Consider the following 12,592-nt stretch of genomic DNA (forward strand, 5'->3'; position numbering starts at 1 on the left):
AACTATGGACAGGCAAGTGCTGAGGACATTTACCCTGAAACCTTCAACATACGGGCTGCCTAGAAATGGGGCACCCTGCCTCACTGCTTCAGATAGCCCCTTTCTCTCTGAGTGACCGCGCACCGACGCATGCACCACAGTCCCCTTCCCAGAGCCCTCAGGCAGGGTCAGCACAGCCCGGTAAAGGCATACACGCATTATTTTTTCACATTTCCCTTTTCCTGAATGTTCTTGAGATCCAAAGGAAATAAATGCCCGTCCAGATATTCAGATATTCAATTCAAAACAACTTTTCAAAACAGTCACAGCAAATTCTTGTTTGTTAGAAATCACCAGCTGTAGGAACGGGCGCTCTGAAAATTAAATATATGGGAAGAAAACAAACAAATGAGATTCTGCTTTGAAAATGTAGCTAATCGACGTGGGAAAATTAATGCACAGACACAGTGTTATACATATACATATGTGCGTAGGCATGGCCAAAGTACCAGAAGACAGAGTTTGAGATATCTGGCATTTCTGATTTGTGTCACCGGTGCATTGAATAAGCCAGTGCCAACTGCTTCTCTTGCACACCAGCTTACGTGCAACGCAAAAGAGAACGTACAGCTTTGATCACTCTGCGATCAGTCAGATGCCCTGAGTCTCAAATAGCATTATTAAAATATTTTCTGAAAACTGTGCCTGTGTGAGTGTCCCCTGTTACGCGAGCGGAAAGGAAGGTTAGGAAAAGGTCTTGAATTGGGAGAGGTGGTAGAGCCTCAGCTGCTGAACTGGCCACCGAGACCCACGCAGGGCGATGACCTGAAGGAGCACACCTTGGTGGTACAACAGAAACCTTGTTCTTTGGGCATTAGGTTTTAATGGTGGTCTTTTGCTGCCCTCTAATCCCTTTCCCCCCTCTCTTAGTAAAGATCAAAAAGACATGACATGAAAGGGAATGGCTGAGAGGATGAGCGGGAGATGGAGGAGAGGGGGGGGATGCTGACAGCGTGCTGCAGGAGGTGAGATTTCCCAGAGAGAGAAATCAAGAGATTTCATCAGCCTGTGCTGGGAGTAATCTGGCTGTTCTGGGACGAGATCCATGCGTGCTGGGGTGGTTTAGGAAGCCATCTAGCTGTCCTTCATTGCTAGTTGTCTGACTTCCCTTAAAAGGACCCATTCAGCATTGCTTGAGGATTGATTCGTCAGTGAAACAACTCCCAGGTACAGTCTCCCAGGCAAGAGAGGCAGGATGTATCTTTATGCCAGCCCCACCAAGAAAAGCTGGTGGGGGTGCTCAAGGAAGCGGCATCAACTCCAAGATCATGCAAACATCTCTGGGACCATCTGCGGCGCCCTGGCGAGGGCTGCGGGCAGCGTTATTCCCTGCGATGCCAGTGCATGGCCCTGCCTGCAGAAGTGGAGTTTCTCCAGGGGCTGTGGACCAAGATTCAGCCTCCCCTTGCAGCTGGGCGAGGTAGGCACGCACCTGGAGGGTGCTGCGTCCCACAGGAGCACCGTCAGCTTCTGGAAACCCTGGTTTAGGGACTTCCTGAGCCAGAGAGCATATTTGCATCTCTGCATTTGATAGCTCTTGATCTAGGCTCTCAAACCCATTTTACTTCTGGCACCTACGTCCTCTGGGCAATGAACACCAGTTTCACTACGCAGCGTGTGTTCCCTTATTGGGTGTTTTCAAGCTTCTGGTTCCCATTTGATGCCACCACTTATTTTGTTCTAAGCACCAGCGAGTCTCTCTTATCTGCCTTCTCCCCTGCTCTCCTGATTTCATATCCTCGCTTTCATATCCTCTGCTAATCATCTTTTTTCCCCACATGAAAGGCTCTCTATTCTTTCTGTTTTCTCAGAAAAACCTCATCGTTGTGATTGTACTCGATACCTTTCTGCACTTCTCCCAGGTCTGCTCTATCCTTTTTTGAGAAGCAGTGCCAGCGGTGGATGCTAGCTGGGAAAGCACCGCAGACTTACGCAGCTGCGTAATGGCACTTTCTGCTTGTCCCACATTCCTTCCCAGCTAGCTCCTAACAGCAATTTGATTTTTACTTAGAAGCAGTTCTGCTCGTGTGTGGCATTTTTTGCTGTTTACATGGGATTTCACCCACCACGCTATTGCCCGATAACTCGGCAACGGGAGATCCTTCTGTAACGCTTTGTAACCAGTTTTAAAGCTGACAATCCCGAAGGATTTTGTCTTTTATAAACTTTGCTATCTCCTCTCCTCGTCCAGGATATTTATGAGCTTGCTGAAAGGTGCAGACTGTTGGAAAACTCTACTTTCCTCCTTCTCCGAGTAACCTTCCTCCATTAAGACTGATCTGCACTTTGTCTCCTATTTTTTAGCGAGTTATTTACCTATGAGAGCACCTTCCCTTTTATCCTTTGAGAGCTTCATTCCCCTAAAAGATCTGCGAGGCATTATCTCTCTCTACAAAAGTCGTGTTGCCTCCTCCCCTGGCTTTCACATTTAGCAATGCGCCTACAAGTCAGACCCTGTATTTGAATTTTTATCAATTTGCTTGACAGGAAAGTCAGGCTCATCGTTCTGTGCCTTCAGCTTTTTCAAGCTGATATTGCCCTCAGCTCTTCCTTCTGGCTCTGGGCATGGGTAGCAGATTGCCGTCCACGTTCATGATTTAGCAGTTTTATGCCTGAGCCCCTGCACGATGCCCAGGTGAGTGATCGGTAGCCATGGCAATTTGTTACCATCCACTTTACTGATGCATTTCAGAAACGCTCAAACCGATGATTTCATTTATGAGCGATCCTCTACCCCATGCCCTGAACGGAGACGTAGCAGGGTGAGAACCTCCTCAAGCACTTCCATGCTGATCACTAACGCAATAAGTTCAGTTTGCGCTTCTGCTATGCAGCTACAGCCCTTGAACATCCCTCTTAGACCTGCGTTACTCCCTGGGCCTGCAGAGCCTCTGGCAGCCTTCTTCCTTCTGATGGAGTTGAAGACGTTTGCATTAATAGTCTCTCTCTTTTTCACCAGTTGTTCATAGAAATCTTCCCGGCTTGCCTCACCGTGGCTCTGCACTCAGCTGTGCATCCAGCTCTTTTCTGATTTCTTTGTCTAGCCTCACCTGCGCTTTGGAAGAACGGCTTCTTGCTTCTAATTGCCCTCTCTGCTCTGCTGCTTGGCCAGCCCTTTTCTGGGGCTTTAGGTGATCCTTGTGCCCAAAGGCATCTCAGTCTTTTGACTGCTTCTGCCAGTATTATTTGAAGAAGATTCTCGTGTACGTAGGCTCCTCTTTTGCAGCCTGTGCTAACGCAGTGGATGATAACCCTAATACCGTACTCCTCCTACTTAGGCGCAATTGGGGATTTTTGCGTTACTTGTCACTGGACTTCACGCTCTCCTTAACGCGGGGTGTCCCTCCCATGCCACCAGAGGAGACACACTTTTCTCCTCTCTGTAATTTCACCTGGGAATTACAGGGTCCCACTGTTTGTTTGTTTGTTTGTTTGTTTTTAAACTGGGTTTCTGAAAAGTTTATGTCAGAACTTTAAAGCCAGGCTTTCTAATTCATCCACTTACATTTTTAGCCTTACAACATTTATCTAGAGGCATATATGCATCCCTCCTTGGTCTCCTTGTCTATTTTTTGTGTCCTGCTTACATGGGACTGTCTATTGAGATTGTTCTTTGCGCTTTTTACTTGTTCTCTGTTGATTTATGTCCAGTCCCTTTGTAAGATGAAGAACCAATGCGATTATAACTCAGAGGTTGTGTTCTGTCAACCAACGTGTTTTCAGCTTGATGGCTTTTCGGCATAAGCCCTGCATGAGCTCCCTCTCTCTTCAACCATCCTCAGTTCCTAATAAAGTTAAATCCTTCCTTTCTGTGTATTTTCTCAACCATCTTACAAGGAGATTGTGACTCTCTGCCTGGTCCCGAAAGCATCCGCAGAAGCTACTGCAGTCAAATAGACATAGAGTCACACTGCTTTCAAACAGATTGGTCCTTCTAGCTCCTGGTAAAAGGCGGTAAGAGGGGGGGAAGGCTGTGCGTGCCTGGCAAAGCATGGGTGGGTGTCAGAGAGCCTTCCTCCATCACGCCATCAGGAGGTGGGCACAGATCTGGGCCGCCGGGACCGTCTACAAAGAGACAGAGGCACCACAGCACGGACGCTTGCAATGCCCTGGACACTGCAGCACCCAGCGCCCCGCGTTCGGTGCACAGACTCCTGCTCTGGTGGCCTGGGGAGTCCTCCCAGTTTCATTCTGAAATGGGAGCTCAAAGCAACTCCCGAGCAGCCTGCCCTCGCACCAGGAGGGCTCTCTCCATATGGAGGCCCACTGCTGTGATCCCGGGAGGGCTGTGTCCTGGCGGTACCACTGCCCACCACCTCCAACTCAGGGGACATCAGCACTCAGAGCGACCTGCAAACCAGAGAGACATCTCTGCACTGCTGCCTCCTTATCTCTCGCAACGGCAGCATCCCCCTGGACCCTTCGAAGAACCTCTCATCTCACCTATCTGCAGTGTCAGGCACTTCTGCGCCTGGGAAAAAAAAATCTGTTCCTGGGAGTCTGGGAGCCCAGAGCACCGCAGGCAGCCAGCACCGGGCCCCATCCAGCCTCTCCCCCTTCCCTGCCGCCTCCTCGGCAGGCGCTGCACCACCGGGAGCCTGGGCGCGGCGTAGGGCTGGACAGACGGGCACGGGGAGGAAGTTATTATCTCCGCGGCACAATGGGCACGGTGAGTCATGAGTTTATGGCCAGCCTTTTAACAGAAATTAGGCAGCTAGGTCTGTGTTTGGTACCTCAATCAAAATGATTTGCCCGAGGACCTGCAGTGAGTCAGTGGCAGGGTGAGGAAGGGAGCCAGGCTCTGCTCGGAGCCAGCGCCTGCCCATGCTGACTCGCAGGTTGCTGTATTCAGAGGTGCCTGAGAGAGCAAGACCTGGGAGCTAAACTCAGGTTCTTTCAGCCTCGTCTCAAACGCATTTTCCCTCTCTCAGTAAGAGATACACAGCAGTTAGGCAAAGGGCCAAACCTTAATTACGTCTGATTCCTAAAAGACGCTAAAAAGCAACTCCCACACAACAGAGACAAGTGAGAAATGAGGGATGTGCAAATCCATAAACTCATTTGGTCTGTTCTCCGACTACCACCGGCCATGCACGCTTCCTTCCTTACTGATTCCATTTAGCTGGGGTTGGCTAAAACAACTGGGGCCCACCAAGCCTTAACGATGACGACTCTGGGAGTGAGACATCCAGACTGATGTAAGGACACTGAGAAACGTGGTCCCACCCCTTCCTCTGGGAGATATTCCAGCTGCTAGAGATGTTTAGTGAAAAATAACCACCTTCTTTCTCATTCGTATTATTTTAGGACAAGAGTGCAGGGTTTGGCACGCTCATTAACAGACTTGCTAATTGTTCAGGCCATCATCTCCAGACAGGTGAGCTCTGAAATGCTTCTGTTGTCAGTGGTCCTGTAGGAAAGCCCACCGCAAAGGCTCCAGGTCTACTGGCAGCCAGAGTACCTTCAGCAAACCACCCTCGTTCACCTGCTTGCTGCAAGAAGAGGCAAACACCAGACTTACCCTGACTACCCTGCTGAGACGGGCAGTGAAGGTGGCGACTCAGGCTGTGTCTGGGGGTGCCCGTCCCTGAGAAATCCGCAGGAACCGCACGGTTTCCCTCCCGTCCTGACAACCCCTCCTCCTGCTTTTTCAGTTCGGAGCTGGACTGCGGCACTAAACACTTCCAGAGCGGCCGAGAGCCTGAGCCGCAGGGCAGGGGAGCGCTTGGGATCAGGGGCTGGACTTCGGGCGAGCAGCGGTAGCCAGCGGAATGGCCGTGAGGAATATGGGCGTCGCAGGCTTTGGGCAAGGCCGAGTCCTCGGGCAGGAGAGCGGGGTCAGGCTCCAGGGGACACTTTCTTTTCCTTCGGTGATGACGGCTCTGTAAGCTGTGTCTCGGGGGCAAGGGGACAGGGGATGTGCCAGCTGCTCCCGATTGTCTGTTGGCATCTACACTGAAGTCCAACCTGTTTGGAGAAGCTGAGGGGGCATGAGGGGGCTCCCGGCCTTGCTGGGGACAGGCTGGCTGTCCTGCCGGAGCTGCCTCCTGCAGCACGGTGCTGCTTTCCAGAGGCTGCTGACAGTGATGGCTTTTCTCAGCCCTCTTTTGTGTCCGAGCACTGTGGAAGCCAACCCTGGCCCCAGAGTACCGGGATTTGCGCTGCCCAGGCCCCTGCCCAGCCCGCCCAGGTGGACACTCCGCATCTTTTCGGTAGTGATGGTGCTGGTGGTGGTGGTAGTGGACGTGGCTGAGCACCTGGGGCTTGGCCGGAGCAGCACCCCCAGGCACCATCAGGTCCAAGGACCTGGGCCGCATCTCCCTCGGTGGCCGCGGCTGCTCCTGGCCATTGTCCGTGGCGGGTCCCTCCGAGCTGCAGTACACGAAGGGGTCATAGTCACTGCTGAGGGAGCTACGGAAAGTGGAGCAGCTGCCGTGGATGCCCTGCAAACTGACATCCGTGCAGTTCAACATGGAGTCACTGGAGGAACCGTGGCAGGGCCCCGAGCTGGAGTCACTGCCCGGCCCGTCTGCCAGGTACCCGCTGTGCTCCGTGAGATAGCTCTCCCCGGAGCCGCTGCTGTTGTGCTGGTGCCCGTGGCCGACCCCCCGGCGCAGGGCGGGTGCACGATGCTGCTTCTGCGCCAGGGCTGCCTTGAGCCCCAGGCAGGGGGGCTGGGGCTGGAGAGAACAAGTCCTGTGGGGTGGAAGAGTCTGTCCGCATGCCGAGGGGCTGGGATGCTGCTGGCCCAGCAAGCCCGGGGACGGGCGGCTGCAGGCAAGCAGGGAGGTGCCTGGCCTGTAGGGCATATAGTGGATGGTGGCAAAATCCAGCTGGGAGAGCTCCCGAGAGTGCAAGAAGGGGTTGCCATGGGCTGGCTCCAGGGGAAAGCTCCTGAGATTCCTCTGAGGATACGCGTGTGGGAGGTGGTAAAGGGCATGTCCTGGGTGCTGGCGGAAAAGGTGGAGTCGCCGTCCGGGCTCCATGTCCCGAGGGGCCAGCCTGGAGCCAGCGGCCGTGGCCTGGTCCACCGAATCTCTGGCTGCGAAGAGAGAAGGGAGCATCCAGCATACGTCCCACAGCCCAGCTGCAGTAGCCCCAGCACTGGCAAGCCTCCACTGCACTCCCACTACAGTCCCACGTCCCACCCATGCCCTGCAACTCCTCCCTGCCACCACCAAACCGCCTCGATGGTCCTGCACGCTCAGCACCCTCCCTGCTGCCCCGACCCTCAGATCCCACCTCCCTTCCCCGCAGGTCCCAGGACTGGAAACCCCTCCTCTTGGTGCAGGTCCCAGCCCAAGCCCAGCACCCGGCTGTACGCTGCGGGGGCCCCCACGCACCGGGACCCCTCCCCATGCCCACACCGCCCTGTACACCCACGTGCACAGAGCCACAGGATCCTGCTGACGCACCGACTGCATGCATCGCCCAAGGGTACACGGACCTCCTGGGCACAACTCTGCACCCGACCCCATCCCTGGCTGGGAAATGCAGTGCCTGAGCCCTACCAAGAATATTGAACATGCAAAGCGGACACGTGTGGTGTTGCTGCAGCCAGGGGTCAACACAGTCCCGGTGAAACTCATGGGAGCACGAGATGATCCGCAGCTCCTAGAGAGAGGTGGAGAGAAGACGAGGAGCGTGAGCAAGGAGAACCATGTCCCAAGACCTGGATAGGTCCTGCTTGACGGAAGCGAGCCTCGTAGGATGGAAAGATATCTAATGGCGAGCAATCTGCAGCCCAGCTTTGCACGGAGGAGGCTGTGCAGCAGCCTGGCAGCTCTGGTTCTGCTCGCTGCATCCAGCTCTGGGGTGTGAACATTCAGAGAGGTGCTGCTCCTCGGGAATGGCGGGGTTTCAGGCTGGGTGCTTTGGAGAAGCGAACCCCGCTTTTGCCCTGTTGTTTCAACACGGACGTATTGTGGACATTTTACCCTACAGCGACAGCTGGAGACCCATCTGAATCTGCAGGCAAGTGACTTCAGCAGCGACAGGGCTTTTTTGGCCAAGGGGCAGGCAGACCTCCATCGATGCCGGTCCTTTCCCAACACTCAGGGGTCGCTGAAGGAAACATCCCAAGGGCCTCGCGCCCCTGCCAGACTGCTCAGCTCCCACTGCAGCTCCCACCCGTGGCTCAGAACCGTGGCTGACCAGCGGCTGTGCCCGCAGCCTACCTGGCCCTCGCTGAACTCCTCCAGGCAAATCGCACAGACCGGGGCTGAGCTGCAGCTGCTGGCCGAGTCCCACCGCGACGCCTGCCGGCACCTTGCCTGGTACCTGCGGGTGGCCAGCTGCCCGATGGCCTGCATGGTCTGCTGCTGCAGGGAGTCCTGCCAGGGAGAAAGGAGGCTTGAAGGAGAGGCTCAGCCTTACATTGCCACATTCTCATTGCCCGTCTGTTTTCAAAATGGGATTATCAGGAATGTGGGGGTGATACTCCTTTCCAGAGGTGACTTTTTTTCTCATCTGACTTAGCCAGAGCAGGCTTTGTCACCAGCAGTGCTGAATTTTTGAGCCCCAAAGGCTTGTCTTTCTATAGGACAAATGGGATATTCTCAAATCTGGAAATACATCTGACTCTGGAAAGACGATTATTTAATTTGTTAGTGTCTATTAAAAATACTAAATCTTCTACTCTCTACCAATACAGACAACACTTAAAATCAAGAGCTTATGGGCCAGCTCTGCAGCTTTGGGTGCTGGGACAAGCTCTGAAAGGTGCTGGGACTGCGGGCTGCAGCGCTGGTGGTGCAGCAGGAGGAGAGCAAGGCCACCGCACGAGGGATGCCGCCCGCCCGTCCCTGGATCACTCCGCTCATCCCTGCGCCACTCCTGCCTCACGTGGCCACAACTTTGCTCCACACAGAGGCACATTTCCCCTCCCAGACTGCGTCTGTTCCTGCCCTTCACGCGTCTCTGCTCAGACACATCTGCTCCCTGCGATTCCTACCTGAGTCCTGTTCAGCTGGCACTTTGTGCGGACAACAAAAATCAAAATTATGACGACCACAGTGCTGACCACCGTGAGAAGAATCCACACGTCGTAGTCTGGCTGTTGGATAAAACAGGAAAGAAATTACTCTTGTGTGGCGGGGTGGGAAGTAGAGGCTAGGCAGGGGAATCCTGATCTCTTCCTGACCATCAGCCTTTGAATACATGATCCTTGGCCGAGCTCTACCTCCTCGCTCTTTACAGGTAAAAGAAAAAAGGTTGAGTCTTTTCTGCACATTCCAGCAGGAATGGAATTTCCCTGTCTTGCAGCATCTCAGCTCCCTAGGGGCCATGGTCTAAGGTAGCACAAGATGAGAAAATCAAGGCTTGGTCTCACCTGAAGAGGCAGGGAATCCCCTCGCCTCACTCGTGCTGTTTAAGCAAAAGAAACTAAATAAGCTGAAAGCGCTTTTGAGCCTTTATTTGCAGCACGTCATCTGAATGCTGCAGACAGGCAGCTCCTGCAAAGGGCTGTGATCTCCATCCCTGGGGAGGAAAGCTCAGCATCTTTGGGAAGGTCCTATTCCACGGCACGGCAGCTTGGGAGGGAGGATACAGAAGGCAGTGGGAATGGTGTGTCTCTCACCCAAGCTGGTGGCTCCTTGACCTCTATCTTCACGTGGGCCTCTCTGTTCTTGTTCACGACACCCATGAGCAGCTCAGCATCGTGGCCCCTGATCAGAACCACAGGCTGACTCAGACCTCTGGGCTTTCTCAGCTGTAAAGAAACAAACAGTGAGAGACGGTCCAGAGCAGCCTGAAACAAGGACTATCCTGGCCCCCCAGGCACGTCTGGTTCCTCCCGGTGCTTCTTGCACACACTTTAGAGACTGACTGCTCCCCCAAACTTGCACTATTCCTCTATGATGAGATCAGATGGAAGCTCCTCCTCTTTCCCAACTCTTCACCATGGCTTTCTTCATCTCCTCCAATGGGGCCTCCTCATGCACACCTGGGCACTGCTCAGTGCCTCCTGTGCTCCTCTTTCAAGCACCTGTGCAAAAGTTCTTGGTCTCTCCTCTTCCACGTGGTATCTGCCAACAACATCGCTGATGCTGCCTTTGCTACAGAAATGCTTTTCTTCTCTTCCTGGGAGCCCCATCAGCGTTCCCCCTCCTCCCTCTGTGACCTGCGGGACATTCTGCTTGTTGCTGATCGTACCGGCAGTTTTCCACCACGGTCCAGGCAGCCCGGCACGGGCTGGCTCAGCAAGTGTCCCTGTCTGCCCTCTCCTCCAGGCCGACCTGAAGCGGGGTGGCCATCTGACCCACGGACCGCTTCCCATACCCTCACCGAGCCACCTCAGCGTCACCTCACCGGCCTGCGCTCGCTGCTGCACTCTCTGGCATCAGAAATTAAGTTGTAAGTGCATGAAGGAACCCCGAGGGATGGATCCAGTGAGCAGGAGTCAGCCCAGAGTTTTGATAAGCTCAGGCACCAGCTCCCCTATCTGTCCTCTTATCTAATGCTGGATGCTTTTCATTATCTTTTGATTATTTCGATGGGGAACCTATTCCTTTCCAGAGATGACAGCAATGGTGGTGGAAGGGACCTCTGGAGGTCTCTAAACCGATGCTAAACTTGCAGCAGGAGTATCACCAACAGCATAGCAGGGCAGTCATGACTTTGGCTTGAAAACTCGAGAAATCATCTTTCCCCTAAGGCAGACCCTGGTCTGTACTAGATGGGATCGCGTAATCTGTGACTTCCCAAGAGGAAGCGTCCAGCTCCTGGCAGAAAAGCTCCATTGACCAGACGCCGTCCTTTAAGAGCAGCGAGGTGCTGTTCGCAAGCTGCTGGCCTGCTTGTGCCGTGCAGAGGTCTGGACATGCCACGGGGTAAGCAAAAGAGAAAAGCGCTGCCTGTGTGCACGGTTGAGCTAACGTTCAAAGCCAGCCCGCGGCATCCTCCTGGGACCTCCCACTGCCTGTTGGTGGCTGGTGGGTCCTGACCTGGGCACATTTTGGGATGGGACAGGGGCACTGTGGTTTAGCTGATAATATCAACAGGGTTTGTACCTGATCAGCAGCGCTTTCATCATCGGTAATGTCAAAAAGGATCGCACGGGCTCCACGCTCCCCTGCCAGCTTTGCCTGTCCAAAAAACCAGAAGCTTCAGTGGACATTTTGTATTGTACATCTGTATTAACGTCTACCATTTGGATATGTATCTGCCCCCCGGCTCTCCACAGGAGAAAGAAGCACCTGCTGCTTAGACTGAGAAAACAGTTTGCACCTTGGTTTCTGTACTTGTGTTGAGCTCTGCGGTTCACGGACAGTTTCTCCCTATAGTTGTGGAGGCAAATTAGTTGGTGGGTTTGCAGCCACAGCAACCCATAAACCTGAACACCAAATTCCCCAGCTGCCTGTGCCATCTGCCCCTTTGCCTCAGAGCGGGATTTGCTGGGGAGGGATCTGCAGCCCCATTAGCCCTGCCGACCCTCCCGTCCCAGGACGGCAGAAACCTCTGCAGGTCCCCACTTCTCACCGTGGCCGCCCCAGCCGTGGGCTGTCTATGGGCCTGACTCCCGTACACATGGCTCTCCCTGGTCCCCGTCCCCCACATTCCTCAGGGAGAAGCTCAGGCGGTGCCTGGGCTGCAGGTCTGGACTAGGATTAGGAGTGGGATGGCTTTTCACAGCCCACCGGTTGCTGCGGTCCGAGGAAGACAGCTTTGAGACCCACCCAAATGAGTACACATGCCACCCTGGTGAGGTCAAAGCATGCTGCCTGGAGGACCTTGAGGGGTCACCCACGTCCTCCCACCAAGCCCTTCAAGCCCTCCAGGCAGGCAGAGGCAGCCTCTTGTGAAAGGGAGACGGGAACGTGAACAAAGTGCAGGGCTGGGCTGCTCTTACTCATGCGGAGCCCTTTGATCTGCGCGTCCCGGAGCGCCTGTGCAAACAGGGAGCTGCCGGAGCTGCTGCAGCAGTTTACCCACTGCATTGCCAAACCCCAGCTCAGGGGCCAGAGGTCAGTGCCGCCGCTTCCCAGCTGCAATATCAAACGCAGGGCGCCGGCTGAGCGAAGGGAAGGGGCATTCCTGGCGCAGCAAGCAGCGGCGGAGCAGGTTCGGCTCCATCCCTCGCTCGCAGGTGCTCCACGCACCTTGTCGGAGAGAAGCTGGGTGCCTGGGTCTGGGGACAGGGATGAGGACGTGAGTGGAGGTGCAGATGGTTGGGAAAACCATGGAGGCAGGGCTGAAGGCTCTGAGTTGCTGATAGGATTTGACACTCTTGGGTTTGGTGGGATAGGGAAGCTGGAAAAGTGGGATCAGAGGCTCGGGGCAGGGATCAGAGACTGGGGTCCTGCCTGGGATCAAAGGAGCCTCAGCGTTTGCCAGCACCGAAGAAGAAACAGTGCTTTCAGGCAGTGACTTCCACCCATTGGAGCCAGTCAAGCTTTGATGAACAATGTACAGCTCTACAAAGATTTTATCCCGCTAAAGACACCAATAACGGGGATACGAACAACTGAGACTGGACAAGTGACTCTTCCCAGCATCCTTCTGACTCCCGTTGCAAAGGACTCAACTTTTGTTCAGGCTGTTCACAACCTGC

The 12,592-nt window shown here is 54.4% G+C and overlaps 1 protein-coding gene across 1 annotated transcript in view; it reads right to left on the reverse strand.

The window, feature by feature from the left end:
* The window catches only part of RNF43 (ring finger protein 43), a gene marked incomplete at its 5' end in the record, with an annotated part of 58,745 nt that overhangs the window by 693 nt on the left and 45,460 nt on the right, over positions 1 to 12,592 (reverse strand). The window contains 6 exons of the mRNA XM_082328704.1: positions 5,561 to 7,081; positions 7,551 to 7,653; positions 8,217 to 8,372; positions 8,993 to 9,094; positions 9,620 to 9,751; positions 11,052 to 11,126. Coding sequence (XP_082184830.1) covers positions 5,561 to 7,081; positions 7,551 to 7,653; positions 8,217 to 8,372; positions 8,993 to 9,094; positions 9,620 to 9,751; positions 11,052 to 11,126 — 2,089 coding nt within the window. The remainder of the gene's footprint in view (positions 1 to 5,560; positions 7,082 to 7,550; positions 7,654 to 8,216; positions 8,373 to 8,992; positions 9,095 to 9,619; positions 9,752 to 11,051; positions 11,127 to 12,592) is intronic.

The sequence above is a fragment of the Platalea leucorodia genome (genome assembly GCF_965183815.1).
Source record: "Platalea leucorodia genome assembly, chromosome: 16".
NCBI classification, from domain to species: Eukaryota; Metazoa; Chordata; class Aves; order Pelecaniformes; family Threskiornithidae; genus Platalea; species Platalea leucorodia.